At 35.9% G+C, this 17,353-nt stretch overlaps 1 protein-coding gene across 1 annotated transcript in view; it reads right to left on the minus strand.

The window, feature by feature from the left end:
- Positions 1–927: 927 nt before the first annotated feature.
- The window catches only part of ryr2b (ryanodine receptor 2b (cardiac)), a 119,842-nt gene continuing 103,416 nt past the window's right edge, over positions 928–17,353 (minus strand). The window contains exons 95-103 of the mRNA XM_068214574.2: positions 14,269–14,396; positions 14,027–14,093; positions 13,793–13,939; positions 13,520–13,654; positions 10,232–10,388; positions 9,813–9,877; positions 9,281–9,381; positions 7,203–7,254; positions 928–6,848 (exon numbers count right to left, since the gene is read on the minus strand). Of these exons, the coding sequence (XP_068070675.2) occupies positions 6,753–6,848; positions 7,203–7,254; positions 9,281–9,381; positions 9,813–9,877; positions 10,232–10,388; positions 13,520–13,654; positions 13,793–13,939; positions 14,027–14,093; positions 14,269–14,396 (948 nt within the window). The 3' untranslated portion in view covers positions 928–6,752. The remainder of the gene's footprint in view (positions 6,849–7,202; positions 7,255–9,280; positions 9,382–9,812; positions 9,878–10,231; positions 10,389–13,519; positions 13,655–13,792; positions 13,940–14,026; positions 14,094–14,268; positions 14,397–17,353) is intronic.

Consider the following 17,353-nt stretch of genomic DNA (forward strand, 5'->3'; position numbering starts at 1 on the left):
CGCTTAGCTAATGGTTGATTATAAAGCTTGTTTGGCATGCTGTCCCGTGAGAGAGACTTGAGCTTATAAAATCCGCAAGCCCAGGGCTCCCTCTCGTTTGCAGGGTAAGAGGGGAGTTTGAGCTCACAATAGTCCAAAACTAGACTTATCAAATAGAGAGTAGTCAATGACCTGAGAGAATCTGTCTAATATGTCTATTTGATGACTAGTCCATTTTTGAACATCTATTAAATTTTCACTGACAGCCAAAATCTTTGTTTTAGTCAAGACATCTATATTTAGACGTCTATTAGACATATTTTAAACACAAAATGTTGGGGCACAATGTCAAGTTTCACATAGATTAGTAAACAGTATAGCAAGGGTAAAAAGAAAAGAATGTTAGGTGATGCAATAGAATACAGTAGTTATTTACAGTTGACTTAAGCTATTAAGCTGACTTAATTTTTCTAATTAGGCACATGGTTCATTACTTAACTTTAAGGCAACAATACTTTAAGTCAACTAATTTTACTTTAAAAGCAACAGATATACTTACACTTTTAAAGTAAAGTCAACTAATTGGTTTTTAGGGAGCATGCAAAGCTTAGTTTTTTCTTTTTTACAGTAACTTCTCTCTCTCTGCTTTTCTTTGTGACTCTTCATATCCTTGACATTTTGTCCTTGTAACTCTTTTTGACAGTCTGTGATGTGTTTCTGCTTCTTTTCTGTCCTGTTCTGTATTGTATTCTGTGCATTTGTATATTCTCTTTGGTCGACTCTGCAGACTAAAAAAAATCGTCTGCAATGATGGATCCTAAGAGGAATACAACTCAGGAGAGACATAAAAGAGACAGAGAAAAGGGGGAAATAAAGAGAAAATGAGATGCAAGTGTCCTTCAGGATTTACTACTGACTTCCGGTGCCCAAAGCAAATAGACAAACACAGACAAAAACAGAATTTATTAAATGTGGATAAACAGCAACTACAGTTGACTTCTTAATTCCCTCAGTTATAAATTTACCAATGTGAAGAATTCATAATGAGCTCTGATAGTCTAAATACACCTTGTCCCGCTTAACCTAAGCAGGTCTCAAGCTGTTGCTTTGAAAAGCAAAAAGAAAAAAAAAACTAATGTTAGAAAGGAAGGTCATAGAACACACATCACATGAAACAGCGAGAGGGCTTATGAAGTGTTTACAAGACAGCTTTGAGTGTCAGGAGCCTTAATGACAAGCTTGAGTTTGACACTGATATAAATGAACACTCTTGTGGAATGAAGGACTCTTCATTCTGCACCAGCTGCCTCACAAACATCTGAATGTTTGAAAGCCAGAAAACGTATCCAAAATAAAAAATTTGCATGAGAAAGTAGTATATCTTTGAATTTTATTTCCTTATTTAATAGTTTACTAGTCCAGTTCAAAAAATAGTTTTCGTGGTCACTGCATATCTATAAAAATGTATGCAAGGCAATCAAGTTTTAAATATTAAATTATATGTAAAATTCTGAATAATAATTCCTTATACCCTAATATCCACTATTAACTACTATAAACGAAATGACTAGTATATTTCCCTTTTTTAAAGGAACTCAGTAATCCCACAAACTGTGGTACTAAAAAGACAAACATTGAGAAATCATTAACATAAATATGTGTTTGTTATAAATAAATAGTAAAAGTAAATAGTAATACTAAAAATAATCATACTGTTATTTGCCAGATCAATAAAGACCTTAACATAATAAATGCAAGCTTCCTGCAGCATCACAATCCCAGACAAAAATCTATTGACCTTTTAGTCTGACAGTACCTAGAGGATTCAGCAGTTCTTGGGTAATTTGAGAAGGCTTCACTTGGAGGTAGAATATAAGAAGGTGATTTCAAAACACATTTATTTTTGACCCAGACATATTTTTTTCTGCTTCCTCTTTTTCTCCAGTGGAAAATATGCTAAATGGGGTCACTTTGAATCCTGGATCTAACACAAGTTTAAAACAAAAAATTTGGTCAAACAAAAGGAAATATTTCCTTTCAAACTCCCTGAACTCCTCAACATGCCCACATCTTTGAGTCCTCCATTACTCTCAGTTATTCTGTAGGTCGCAGTATGGTCAGAACAGCAGCGGTGAACTGACCACAGGTTGGATAACATTACAGCCAGAATCATGACTCCATGGTTTTATGGACTACCATCCATCATCAATAACCCAGCACATTCCTGGGTGACCATCAAACACCAACAGGCCATCCTTTTTATTGATAATGCAATCATGTGTTTGACCATCTGATATGATTACTGATACGGATACTAAGAACAAGAACCTAATTAATACATAGTCATGAGCAAGAAAGCTTTTCCTTAAAGCACCATTAGCCAACTGCACACTTCAACATTACTAACACTGTTTTTTGAATTCATAGCTGCAGCAAACACTCCCAAACAGCATCACAAGCTTGTGTGGTTAAATCCAGCTCTCAACATAAAGCACAGCTTCATCTTTAAATGGCATATGGAGTTAAACAGGTCGTACATGTAAGCATGACAACATTCAATACAATCTATGGGAGATTTCACATTTGCAGTGCGTAATCTACACCTGATCTATAATCTATAACTATCCTCCAGAATGGTTTGATAGACATTTGCAGTGACGTGCCCATCTATCACAATAATTGGGCCTAGGGAATGCCTTGATATTTTAGCCCAAATCATCACTGATCCACCTCCTGTCAGGGTTCTGCCACTCTGGTCTTGTAAATTCTTGTTTTGGTGGCAGAGCTCGGATACTACCCATGTCTGGTCCTGTTTCTGTCTCTGTGTGCGCGCGCGCGCCGTCGTGGGTGTACGCAGAGTGTGCGCGCTCCTGCTTGACGCGTGCACTCTTGTACTCGTGTTTGTGTTTTCGTCTGTCAGCAGCGTGGTGTTTCATTCCCAGCGTCTCAGTCTTGTTGGTTTCGGTTTTGGTCGGCGCTGGGATGAAGCATGCACGCTGCGTGTGTGAGCGCACGGTGAGTTTTCATTCATCGTGTGCTTGTGTCGTGCGTCTTTTGTCAAAGCACGTGGCTCGGTGTTTACATTGTGGTCACGTGCTTTTGTCGTGTGCTTCAGTGTTGTGTTATGTGAGCGCATGGCTTGTATTGTCTCTCTGTGTCATGCGCTCTCCCGTCTATTGTCTAGTCCCACCCTCCTTGTTTACTCATTATTAGTTTATGTTCACCTGTGTGTCAATTTACTTTTTGCTTTATAATCCCCCTCATGTTTTCAGTCCTTTGCCAGTTCGTCGTCGTTATTTCCATGTCGTGTGCTATCTAGTCCTGTTTGTCCTGCCAGCCCATCCAAGTTTGTTTGAGTGTTTGTTTTATAGTTATGTTTCTCCCCCTCGCGGTGGTTTTTGTTGTCCTTTTTGTTTTATTTTTATTAATAAATACCATCTTATGTTGCAATTGAGTCCTCGCTCCCTCATCCTTCCTGAAACCCTGACACCTCCATGCTTTACTTTGAGCATTTTGGGCAAAAGTCTGGGTGGTACGCTTCTTTAGGGCTTCTCCTCACCATAACTCTCCTGGATTAGGTAAGGCGGTGATTCATCAGAGAACAATAAATGTTCCAGATTGTCCAGAGCTCAAGATTATCACTGCTGGCACCACTGAAACTGATGTATGCATTGGCATGAGTGACAAAAGGTTTGGCTATAACAGCTCAACCATGTGTGCTGACCTTGTGAAGCTCCAGACCAACAGTTTTAGGGGAATCAGGAGAGTTGAGGTTCATATTAAATTCTGCAGTGAGTTGGACAGCTGTAGTTTTATGTTTTTTTGGATCCAATGCAGGTTAGCCTTCCTGATAACGTCCGAGGCTCAGACACACTCTCGCTATACAAAACTAGATTAAAGACCTATCTTTTTAGTAAAGCATACACTCAGTGCATCACTTAGCTGTATGATACATGAATGTGCTCAACACAGGTTTCTGCATCTCGTTTATATACACTATGAACAGCAGCTATACTAATTATTCTCTATTTCCACCTGGGGAAACTCAACCCGAGGTCCTCAGACTACGCAGCACCACTGATTTGATCCAAGACCAGCGACGAGATGGTTCCAAGGTTTCCATATCCTGGACCAGGCCGTATCCCAAGCAGGTATTGTGGTGGTCATGGAAGAGTGGAGAGCATGAGACTGATTCCTGCGACGCTCCATAGACAGACAAGTCTTCGCTGAGGTCCAGCTTCCAGCCTCCGGCGCCTAGACTGCAGCTCTGCACAAGACGTTTGGCCAGTGAAGACATGGTCATGCCCAACTGAGTCTGGTTTCTCTCGAGGTTTTTTAATTCTTCACTTTCGCTTATTGGGGACGTTTTTTCCCTAGCCCCTGTCACCACTAGCTTGCATGGTTCGGGATCTGTAGAGCTGCGCATAGATGGAATTGCTCTTCTGTGTTTGGGTGGTTCGAAAGACCCACCCCTCACTGACAAAGGTGCAGAATTTGTCCCATACACAAGCTCATTTGTCCTATTTTGATTACTATGTCATAGTAAAATGTGAAAATAACCATGGAAGAAGGCTTTAAGCCCAAGCAGAATCCTCTTTTGGCTGTTGCTTCAGCATGACTGAGGAAAGTTGAATGTTGAATATGCTGGCCAGTTTGCGTTTGCCTAATAAATGACAATAGGCTAGTTTTTAATCTAAAACTTGAACTTGAACTTTTCTATGACATATGATGAAATATATTTGTATTTGAAATCTAATTATTATTCTCATTTTTTTTCAGTACATCAAAAAGTGTGATTAATGACCATCAGACAAGCTAATCCAGCAAAAATTAGTGCTTAAAAAGTATTTAAACCTCATAATTAAATAGAAAATGAGGCTAATAACTGGAAAAATGTCCATATTTTAAGAAAAAAAGAACCACCCCTTTTACCAGGCTGGCTACGAGCCTGCCATGGCTCTTGTAATGCAATGTAATGTGTATTTGATGATGCATCACAAAGACTTGCTGTCTTGGTCACAGATGAGTCAGCAAAACGCACACCAACAATTTGTCCTCTTTAAAACTCTGATATGTCACCTATAAGGTTGTGTGCACTGCAATATTTAATGCAAAACTGTGCTATAGGGTATATGCCGAAGTATGCTAATAGGACTTTTAATTAGCCTGTAACCTGGGTTAAGCGCTTCCAGTGAACTGTACGCCAATGCAAAAATCGGCGCGTTTAAGGTCAGTTTTCCTTAAAAATCAGCAGTCTCCACTGGTTGAGTGAAATCTCATATAAAGTGGGTCTCAGATTGTACAAGAAGCAATGCATTAAATTACAGTTTTCCCTGCCATGTCTTTATAATATGAGCATTTATTTTACCCCAATATATTCAATGGAGCTTCCGCGCTAGCCCGCCGATTCTGACGGGCAGGTGCGAGTAAAAGGCTTTTTGTCTCATTTTACGCTTGAACAACTAAATGAATGCCAAAGTTTATTTAACTGAATGTATTTTAATAACTTTACAACATCGATGCTGTAAAAGGAACCGTATAAAATGGAAAAAAACCTTCACACTCTGCTCTTACTGGTGGAATGTGCAATCAATGAAGATTGGCCACTAGACTGGTCAAATTTAGCCATGAAACCTCCAATACTAAATTGGCCAGTGTTTCAACCCCTTTATATTTCTAAAAAAATATTTAGATGCACTATGTAAAAATCTATAATAATCTTTTTTTTCCCTTTTTCACAGATAATAGTGTCCTCTGCCTTAGTATTAAGGCAGAGCACAGCAGGACTGTTTACAGCTCTGCTAGAGTGAGGCTAACGCTTTAACAGCACCTCTGGAATAACTGGAGATCACAGCGTCAAGCCCTGTAGCGGCCAGTGCTCCAGCAGTCACATGTGATGTGGCCCGCAGATTCATTTCACACTCAGATTCTGAACACTACCCCTGACACAGAAGAGAGAGATAGAGATGGACTGTGAGAATGTGACAGGGATGAGAACTGGAAAGAATGGAGAGGTTGTTGAAAATTAGCAGATGAACAGTGGAGGCTGACAGTGTGTGAAGACAGAAAGGGGTGGAACAAGGATTTAGTTTACAACGAGCAAAAAATTAAAGCGAATAAAGGTGCAAAAATACCATGCAAAAAAAAAAGTTATACTGTCAGTAATTTTGCATTTAGTTTTTTCAGTGTATTTAATAATAACTGAAAAAATAAATGTATACTGAGCTATATATTTTATATACTGTTAAAAATTGATATATGTTTTATAGTTTTGCAATGCAATTGAGGGAGTGAGATTATCCAAAAATTATGAATCCATAAATAATGTCACAACATGATTAATTCTTAAACAGTTAAAATAAGAGCAGTTTTAAGCTAAACCACAGATCATCCTGCACTGTTTGTTCTACAGGCATACATGATTTATCAGTGTTTGAGTAAGCACCACACGCTTTATATAATAAAAAAGTCTGGTTATATTCTAATATTTCCAATATGAAATTGATTAACTGTTAAAAAGAAAGCTGATTCTGACTTTAATAAATTCTTCTTGCATTTATTCTAAAGTGACATTAAATTGCAGTCTATGTTATACTTCAAACATATATTAAAATAAGAATAAAAAAAATGTAGTGTAAGAAACATAATATATATCAAACAAGCACACAAAATAATAGTGATAATATGTCATCTTCTTATCAGAGGAAAGTCCCAGGCATAATTCATAAGTGCTGTATTTTCCAGCTGAACTATACAAACTGAACTGGTATTCTTCAGCTGAGCTGATCCTCGTACTGTTTCCGGAAGCAATCTCCAACAGGAAAAAACTCCCAGCAGCGTTCCTGAAACATCTTCCACACGTATGATTCCTGTCGAGTTAAAGAGAACAGCAGTCACAATTTGATATAAATAAACACTCTGAACTGCTGTAAAATCTGTTTGACTATGGCAGGAATAAATGATTTTCAAATATGCTAAAACAGAAAACTATTATGTTTTATTATAAAAAAATTTTACAAGACAGGGCAGCATAACAGAAATATCATCACAGCATCTAATAACTCCACACTTTTACAGCTTTTCTAAAAATAAATAAATAAATAAAACATTTTTCAGTGGTTTCAAATATTACTTTATTATTAGGCATGTGCCTCCTACTCTGAAACTGCTCATATATCTTTTTTCCAATAAAGAGTCATGGCATTTGAGAATACAAGTTGTACCTGTCCAGTGTGTTCTGTAACATCCTTATTGATGAGGTACATCAGGAAGAACCTAAAGGGCAAACCAAACACCAAACAAATGTAATTCAGTTTGAGCAAAAGATGGAAAAAAACACAAATTTTTCCCCAAGCTGAACTTTACATTGTTTCTTTAACTTTAGGTTTATGTTTTGTTTTGTTTTGTTTCTTTACAGTACTATAGTAATACCATTGTAATCTTAAAAACAAGTCAAAGTGGTGACATATGAATTTGCTAAACCTGGCATCATTTCTTTGTATAAAGAGGTGTGTTCACACTTGGGTTTGGGTACATTCAGTCCTGGTTTGCTTAGTGTTTGCACTTTCATTTTTAGGATTTAAAACACATATACAAAACAAAAGATTTACTTTTTGTAACACATCTTTTGTAACATTTAAAACAATGCTTGGTGAGTGTTGCATTCAAAGAGCAATCATCTGCAGCACAGTTTTTTTTTGGATGTGGAAAACTTGAGCTTTGGGTCATGACTGAAAGGACAAGATCTCAGATACAAGTTTTCTGGCAGGGCGCACCCTTATAGATAGAGTGTGGAGCTCTGTGACCCAGGAGGAGCTCGGAGAAGAGCCGCTGCTCCTCCACATCAAGAGAAGTTAGCTGAGATGGCTCCAGCATCAGTTTTGGATGCCTCCTCGACTTCTACCTAGGGAGGTGTTCCAGGCATGTTCCACTGGGAGGAGGCCTCGGGGAAGGCTCAGGACATGCTGGAGGGACTATGTCTCTCGGGTGGCCTGGGAACGCCTCGGGATCCCCCCGGAGGAGCTGAGGAAGTGTCTGGGGAGGGAGAAGTCTGGGGTTCTCTCCTAAGACCCAGCCTCGGAAAAGCGATTAAAAATGAACGAATGAAAAAGCTGTTGGGCAACAGGGTTTGGACAGCAATATTCACAATTATTTAAATGAACAGCTACAGAGAGATATACTGCTGATTTAGAGCTCGTCTATAATGCTAATTTGGTTGGTCAATTCACCTATGTCGCAAGTTTTTTGGACTGTGGGAGAAAACTAGAGAAACTGGGGGAAACCCACGCGAGCACAGGGAGAACGTGTAAACTCCACACAAAATCGTAGACTGGCCTGTGGCCTGAGGCAAGTGCTAACCACGGAGCTGCTGTACAACCCTTTCGAGGAAAAAAAAAAAAAAGGAGGAGTTGGGGTGGAAGGGGGATTCTTCAAGCTGAAGATGACTGAGGTAAGGAACTCTGGTTATTTATAATAAGTTAGGAATCATCTTATTGGTGAATCATGCATTAACTAATGCGGGACCAGCTGCGGTCAATCATAAGCATGTGATCCTCTCGAAATTAGTTTATAAATAATCTTCACATTGTGTAATTCATCAGTTTAAACTCAACTTATTTTTCAGAACTTGCTGCAAGTCAGGAGAAGTTTAGGAAAGAATTGCTGAAAATTAAAGCTGGCTTGTAACATACCAGCAAGATTGACTACTTTTCTGTAAGTTGTTGTGGTTGTTTACAGTTAAATTATTGTAGTTAGGTTAGGAGGGGTTAGGATTTATTGTTTTGTATCTACTTACATATATGTATGTATGTATATATATATATATATATATATATATATATATATATATATATATATATATATATATATATATATATATATATATATATTTAATTCAAATTATTAATTTATATTAATTTTAATTTATATATTTTTATCAATTTTATTAGTTTTATATTTAATTAATTATTTTTTTATTTATTGCTCAATAATTTTTTAATTAAAATATATATTCTATAATGTGATCTCATTTAAAGGATTAATTCAAGAACATTTTAAGCACTGGTAGCATTTTAAAAATGATTGCTATTGCATCAAAAAAAACAAAAAAAAACAGACAATACTCAACCCTAAACCACACCACACCAGTGTGTTTTAATCAAATCAAACCTGCTAAGTGTGAACACACCCTAACTGACAAGGAATAATGTAAGGCAGTATTTTGATTTAGTCCACCGGGAATTAACTGTCTCACTTGCTATTGAGCTCATGTGGATGACCTCTGATCTCTTGTAGTACTCACAGGTAATTTGCCAGGTTGTGTTCTTGCAGTGTGTGTGACTCAAAACCATGGGGTACTGTATCAAAGTACTCGTTTCCAATGCCACAGATAAAACACTTAGTCTGCAGGAAATAAAAAAGGTAATTACATTACTTTTTATTTTAATTACAGATTGTAAATTAGCATAAAACCCATGGCTAGGCTAGACAGTGTCTGGCTGAGACTAATGACGTTTACAAACCGTAAAATAATATATCAGATTTAAAATAAATGTTTAGTTTTCCATAAATTTATTTAAATAAAAAATAACTCTTTCTTTCTGCAGAAGAAAAAAAAAATATATATATATATATATATATATATATATATATATATATATATATATATATATATATATATATATTGCACAGAACTGCAAATAATTTTGCTCTCAACTGTATATATTTGTTTAGTTGTTTATAATGTTTTGTTTTTTCACAAATTAATTGCAGAACAAGATGATTCAGGTTGAAGCAGAATACTAAAATAGCCCATTTTGAATGAGAAAGCTTACCTCCATGTCCTCTTTAACCTGCTCCTGCTGGTCTCTCAGTTCGCCAAATGCATCAATAATAAGACCTTTCAAATGATACGACAACAGAGCAAATCACCAGTTAAGAATACAATCAAGTACATGCCACACATTTGAGTCGTGAGTTTTATTTCTCCCCACGCATAAGACACTGCTCCAGCATCAACACGGTCCTCAGATCTCTTCCCATAAATCCCTCGCAGCGTGAGAGAGCATGATCTTATAATGAAGCGCTCCAGCACTGCTCAGCATGACTTGAGTTAGAGGACAAACTAAATAATTAAAACCCAACACTTCAGCTCATTCTGCTTCTGAAATATTGGTGCACATATTGTTCATTTTACTTATTTATTTATTTTCGTCATTGGAAGGAAATGAATCTGACAATCTCTGTTTCTCACCCTGGATGATGGCAAGCAGGATGACGATGACAAAGAAGAAGAAAGTGATGTCGAAGATGATGCGATAGAACTCAAACTCGTCTCCTGCTGGGTCTTCGATTTCATCTCCGATTCCCCCTCCGGCTCGTACGCCAACGTACATGTGGAACATGTAACACTATATGCACATACATACATGCATTAGATTTATTTTTTTTCCCCCACCTCATCTTGTATAGCCTTCTTTTTACTCTTCCCTAAATTGAAAAAGCAGTTTTTGCAAGTTTTATGGATTCTGATTGTGCTGTGATTGCTCTGTTAACTGTTTTGGATATTAAATGCTACTGAATATGTGATTATGCTACATTTTTAGGTAAAAAAATGTTAAAAAAATGAATGGGGGTGATCACAAGTGACAGTAAAGCCATTTATACTCAGTACTGACAAAGTAAAAAAAAAAGAAACAGCCTAATTACTGAATTAAAAGTGTAAATACGGCAAAGTTTTGACAGGAGAGTTCAGTTGAATCAGTGAGCCATTACCTGGAGACTCACTCTGACCAGCTCGTTTGAATCAGTGGGTTGGTAACAGGAAAGTTGCTGATTCAGATCATCTGAATATATGAGTCATAAACTAGGGACTTGAGCCGCATCCAGAATCGCATACCTCCATGCTATACAGTACGCTTAAAACATTATGCGAGCTGAATAGCAGCTGACGTAGGTAGGTCACGTGATCATGATAAAATAGCGGATGTAGAACGTCCAAGCTCCATTCATACTGCTCACATTCATAGTGTATAGAACGTACTTTTCTAAGGGCCAAGTAGTATATTTAAATTCAAATCCAGTATTTACTTAGTAGTTGACGAATTCGGACGCAGCCTTGGTCTGACCAGATCATTGGAATCAGCAACTCCTTGTGACTGAATCATCTGAATCAGCGAGTCCATTAGAGACTCTGGCTGCGTCCGAAAACGCTACACCCATACTATTGATCTTCTTCTTCAATGCGGAAGTGCGCTCGTTTTTGCGATAGCTTTAGAACTTCTGATGCAGTTGCATATGGGAGAAATGACAGGGAATAATAAACTGCAGAAAACTACTTGCTCTGCAAATAAGTGTTTGCATGTCTATACAGACAAAGCAGTTAGTAATACATAGTAGTAGTAATAGAATATGAAAATATCAGTTTGCAACATCAAGCAGCAGAACGAGCTGTTTTTAATATCTAAAAACAAATGGAAGTGAAAGAGACCAGAAGTATCAAGACAAATATTATTCAAATGGCTGTGCCCGTGTAGAATAAGGCGAATATAGCATGCTAAAAACAGTATGTGAGCTGAGTAGTACGTCCGAATTCATAGAATTTGAAAAATAGTATGTGAGAAGTATCCACATGACCTACTAATTCCAGCGAGATTCTGAAGTGCGCCTCCGATGCTCGCTACAATATCCCATGGGAGAATTCATGAATGGGAGAGAAGTGACGCAACTGATGCGGATAGATCACATGATCATGACAAAATAGCGAATGTACGTCCGAGTTCAATTCATACCACTCACACATGCATGCGGTTTATTAACAATGGACGTCCTCTGTTCTCCAGCCTACTACGCCTTGAATGCAGCTGTGCACAAGAAGTTTGGCCAGAGGAGAAATTGTAGTGCCCGACTGACCCTGGTTTCTCTCAAGGTTGTTTTTTCCCTTCACTTTCGTCAATTGGAGAAGTTGTGTTTCTCACCACTGGCTTGCATGGTTTGGGATGCTGCGCATTTATGGATTTTCTCTCGAGTGTTTGGACTTTCAGCAGTGAAATTTATTTAAACCACCCTTAACTGAACAAAACGGAATTTTAACTCTGACAACTGGACTGACACAGTTTCAATTGTAATTTACTAGAACTTCTAAGTTCTGCTTTGACACAAACTACATTGTAAAAGCGCTATAGAAATAAAGAATAAAGATGAATGCATACCGTATTGAGTGTACTTTACTAACGGTCGATAAGTAAATTCAAATTCAAATGCAGTACCTACTGAGTAGAAGGCGATCTCAGACACAGCCATTGTCTGACCAGATTATTTGAATCAGTGAATCATCAACTGAAGAGCTCTGATCGGATCATCTGAATAAGCTAGTAATTAACTAGGGACTCGGTCTGGCCAGATCATTTGAATCAGTGAATTGTTATAAATTGTAACAATAATTAACAATATTATTGTTTTAACAGTACTTTTGATCAAATAAATGTAACATTGGTAATAGTATAATAATATATATATATATATATATATATATATATATATATATATATATATATATATATATATATATATATATATATATATATATATACATACACATACATACATACATACATACATACATACATACATACATACATACATACATACATAAAGTCAGAATTATTAGCCCCCCTTTGATTTTTTTTTCTTTTTTAAATATTTCCCAAATGATGTTTAACAGAGCAAGGACATTTTCACAGCATGTCTGATATTATTTTTTTCTTCTTGAGAAAGTCTCATATGTTTTACTTCGGCTAGAATAAAAGCTATAAGCTTTAAGCTATATTGTCTTCCGATAGTCTACAGAACAAACCATCATTATACAATGACTCGCCTAATTACCCTAATCTGCCTAGTAAACCTAATTAACCTAATTAGTTAAGCGTTTATATGTCACTTTAAGCTCTATAGAAGTGTCTTGATAAAATATCTAGTAAAAGATTATTTACTGTCATCATGGCAAAGATAAAATAAATCAGTTATTAGAAATGAGTTATTAAAACTATTATGTTTAGAAATGTGTTGAAAAAATCTTCTCTTCGTTAAACTGAAATTGGGGGAAAAATAAGCAGGTGGTGTAATGATGCGGAGGTTTGATAATTCTGACTTCGACTGTATATATGTATATTTGACAGGGGTGATGGGCAATCAAAGAACTGCTCTATAATTAGCTACATAGCTAAATTTCATCAGCAGTTGCGCATCTGCTGATGTATTTTAAAAAAACATTTCAGCTGCAGCTTGATTTTTCTCTAAGGTAGGACTCTGTCTAATGTTAATAACTCTTACAGGAAAAGCAGGATGAAAATCAATCACCTCTTGATGAAGATCTAGCTTGACTTATATTATCAGTACAAAGGGAAACAAAATGCTTCAAAGGTGATTACAAATGGTCAAGGAACCGACTCCAACAGTCTGAACAGTATTTTATTGCAGAGCTCTCATGTTTCTGAGACCCTGACCGTTTGTGAACCTAAGAAACTGAAAGAGAGGTACTCACAGTGAGCATATCATCACATTTCATGTCCATTGGTTCACCGTCTTCACTTTTGTTGTAAAATTTGCGGAAGAAGTTAAAGGCAACCACAGTATAAAGATACACAACTACAGCCAACAGTCCCACCGTCAAAACCAACTGAAAAACACATCCATGTTAACAATTATTACTTAGCTTTTTTGCATTGACACATTTTTTGAAGTATGAATTGAGGGAATGCATTTTTGGGAGCCACTCTATATACACACACACACAAAGACGCATCTAATGTATTACCTGTTTGCCATTATGTGTGACAGATGACAATATGGTGCGCAGTGTTTTGAAGCCCATGGCGATGTCGAGCAGGTGAGCGGCGAAGAAAAAATTATTATAATGACCCAGAACTGACACAAACATATACCAGGCCAGGTAAAGGAAGGACTGAAAGAAATTAAAAACACAATTTCATGTCAGGTTTGACTCACTGACTGCCTTCAGTTATAATGTTCAGAGAGTGATGGATCTTACATTGTCTGTGAAAACCACTCCCAGCTTCCATATGTGGTACTTCACATCAGTGGTGTTTAATCTGACGCTGTGGAAACGTAAAAATGATTTATTTTAATCTTATCACACTGAACACCACTGCCATCATCTGGCACATGGCAAAATCTTTTTTTTTTTATTGTCAGCCTCTGCAGATGAACCGTTTTGCTGATTTGTTTGGTAAAAAAAAATATAATGAACCGAAGGTTAGGGTTGCAACTCACAGGATGCCCTTTTGCATGGGTCTTTTCCTCTCCTGAGCCCCTGAGCTGAAGTCAAGAGCAGCTTTATCCAAACCCAGCAGCTCACTGACGCGTGCTGATCCATACAGCTCCCCGTATTTCGCCATCACCTGCAGCATGGAAAGTAATCACAGACTGAATCAAAGAGAAAAACAGTTTGAACCTGCGGCTCAGATCACACAGCTTACGGTACCAATGCCAGGAAGTAGATTTATATTTGTCATGCTCAACCCGAGTATTAAATCTGACACATACTGTAGTTCATCCCATATCGTTCATACCAGAGACACAAATGATGTCTCATGTTTTGTCTTACTGTGGAGACTATAGTATGCAACTGGATTTACAATTTCTATGATTATGAAGATTTAAAAGGAAGCATCCATTACACTGACAGCGAAAGAGGGACCACGTCTGAATGTCAAAGAGATTAGGGGGAAGGCTACTAAATAACCCCCTAGCAACCACGCAGAACACCCTAGCAACTACATTATATAGAAATGCTCTGGCAAACACCCATATAAACCTGCAGTCAATGCTTTGAGCTGACATGTCATTTAGTTTCTAGCGGAAAATGCAATTAAAGACAGAAATATTAGCCCCCCCTTTGAATATTATTTTCTTTTTTAAATATTTCCCAAATGATGTTCAACAGAGCAAGAAAATTTTCACAGTATGTCTGATAATAATCTTTTCTTCTGGAGAAAGTCTTATTTGTTTTACTTTGGCTAGAATAAAAGCAGTTTTTATTATTTTTTAAACATTTTAAGGACAAAATTATTACCGTCTTTAAGCACTATATTTTTCAATAGTCTACAGAATAAACCATCGTTATAGAATAACTTGCCTAATTACCCTAACCTGCCTAGTTAACCTAATTAACCTAGTTAAGCCTTTAAATGTCACTTTAAGCTGTATGGAAGTGTCTTGACAAATATCTAGTCAAATATTATTTACTGTCATCATGGCAAATATAAAATAAATCAGTTATTAGAAATGAATTATTAAAACTATTATGTTTAGAAATGTGTTGAAAAAATCTTCTCTCCATTGAACAGAAATTGAGGGAAAAAAAACAGGGGGCTAATAATTGAGGGGGGCCTAATAATTCTGACTTCCACTGTATTAAAATCTGTTAAAATACTGACAAACAGGAATACTATGTAAATAAAAATAGATCAGTTTGTTGCACCAGTGTGTTCAATTCATCAAATTTTATTCAGACAGTTTTTGATAAGCTCAGTATAATTGATGAATCAAATTTAGTATGTAAAAGTTTAATATAACGAAGTAACCGGTTATTAAATAACTATGTGAAGGCACTGAGTGTTTAAAAGAGTTTTTCCGTAAGAAATAATTCTAATGCTGGCTTGTTTAGTGGTGAATGAATCCAATCTATGTTCAGTAAAAGGGATTATATGATGGAGTAATAAACATGCTAATATATTAATGAATGTGATTTTGAATAAAATAATGTAATTAATATTGTTATCGGATGATACAGGGTTTCTGCAGGTTTCAAGTCAAATTTAAGACTTTTTAAGACCTTTTAAGACCATTATGAATGAAATTTTAGACTTATACAGGGTTAAACACTAATGATTATTTCTGATGGCCCCGTTGGGCCAATGGATAATTTTTTTTTGCTTGCCACAAAAAAATCTAATGTAATTATTTTTTAGCAACAAACCCTAGCTGTATACACTATTTTCAACACACACATATATATCTTTTTTTTTTTAAATGACAAGTTTAACATTTGTTAAAAATATATATTTGTTGGCTTTTGGTCCAAATTGATTGAGTATAACTACTATTCAACCTAATGGGTTTCTGTTATAAATCCTTAAGTTTCATAATAATAATAATTATATTATTTATTATTAATAATAAATATTATGTCTACCCCCCCTTACTTCTGTAAATAGTTTTTGTGTGAATGGAAGATTATGCAAAGCAATATATTGCTCTGTTATTATCATGAGGAACTGTGTAATTGATTTTAGTTTTCTTTTTCTGATTTTATTAACATGGATTGTTGGTGATATTATGGATGTCAGCCTGATTGGGTAGCTTTACTTGGACAGAGGGGAATTAAGTCCAGTTTAAAAATATTTACGACATACAACACACTATTTCTGTGAATTAAAGAGTTTGTTTAGGGCCCAAAATTTTGTTTTTGAAATATAAGACATTTTAAGATGTTTTAAGACCCTGCAGATACGCTGTAATAGTTGTTTAATAAAATACAGATGAAATAGAGCAAATTAATAATAAAATTAGGATTAAGAATTATAACAAATTTGAAGGAATAAGACACAAATTTGGAAAAATCACAGTTGTGAGACTTTTAAGATATTTTTTGAAAAACATTAGGTCACACTTTATTTTGATGGTCCGTTTGTTGAATTTAAGTTACATTGCATCTACATGCCAACTAATTCACATTAGATTATAAGTTGTCTGTTAGGTTGGGCTTAGGGTTAGTGTAAATTGACATGTATTCACAATGTTAAATGTCTGTTGAAGGAGCAGTAACAACAGATTTAAGCAGACACTTTAACACTCAAATGGATTATTACCAAATATCAATTTGATTTCAGACAAATTTTAGATACATGCATTTTGTTCTCCAAATAAATGTAACAAAAGTGCAACCTTTTAGTTTAAGTACCAATTCCCACTATTAACGTGGTTATTATTAAGATATTGGGTGCTTATTAATACTTATAAAATAAGAGATTATTCTACATCCCTAATCCTACCTAATATCTAAAAAATTGTACCTTAAAATAAGGTGTGGCTAATTATTTCTGTAGAACTTTTTAATAATAAAATTAGTATTACAGTTTTTCTCAGTCACTTCAGTATATTTCTCAGATCATAATTAAAGTTTGCAAAACATTAAGTGCATTTTTCAAAACAATGCGTACAAATAGCAAAACACCATGGATTAAATGCAAAACCCTGTCTCTAGCTCAAAATTCTTAGTTCATCTCTAAAAATTAAATTTCTGTATCAATGAACAAGTCAGTGCCGTCAGAATGACATCTGTTTTTTTGATGTG

The sequence above is a fragment of the Danio rerio genome, chromosome 17, assembly GCF_049306965.1.
Source record: "Danio rerio strain Tuebingen ecotype United States chromosome 17, GRCz12tu, whole genome shotgun sequence".
NCBI lineage: Eukaryota > Metazoa > Chordata > Actinopteri > Cypriniformes > Danionidae > Danio > Danio rerio.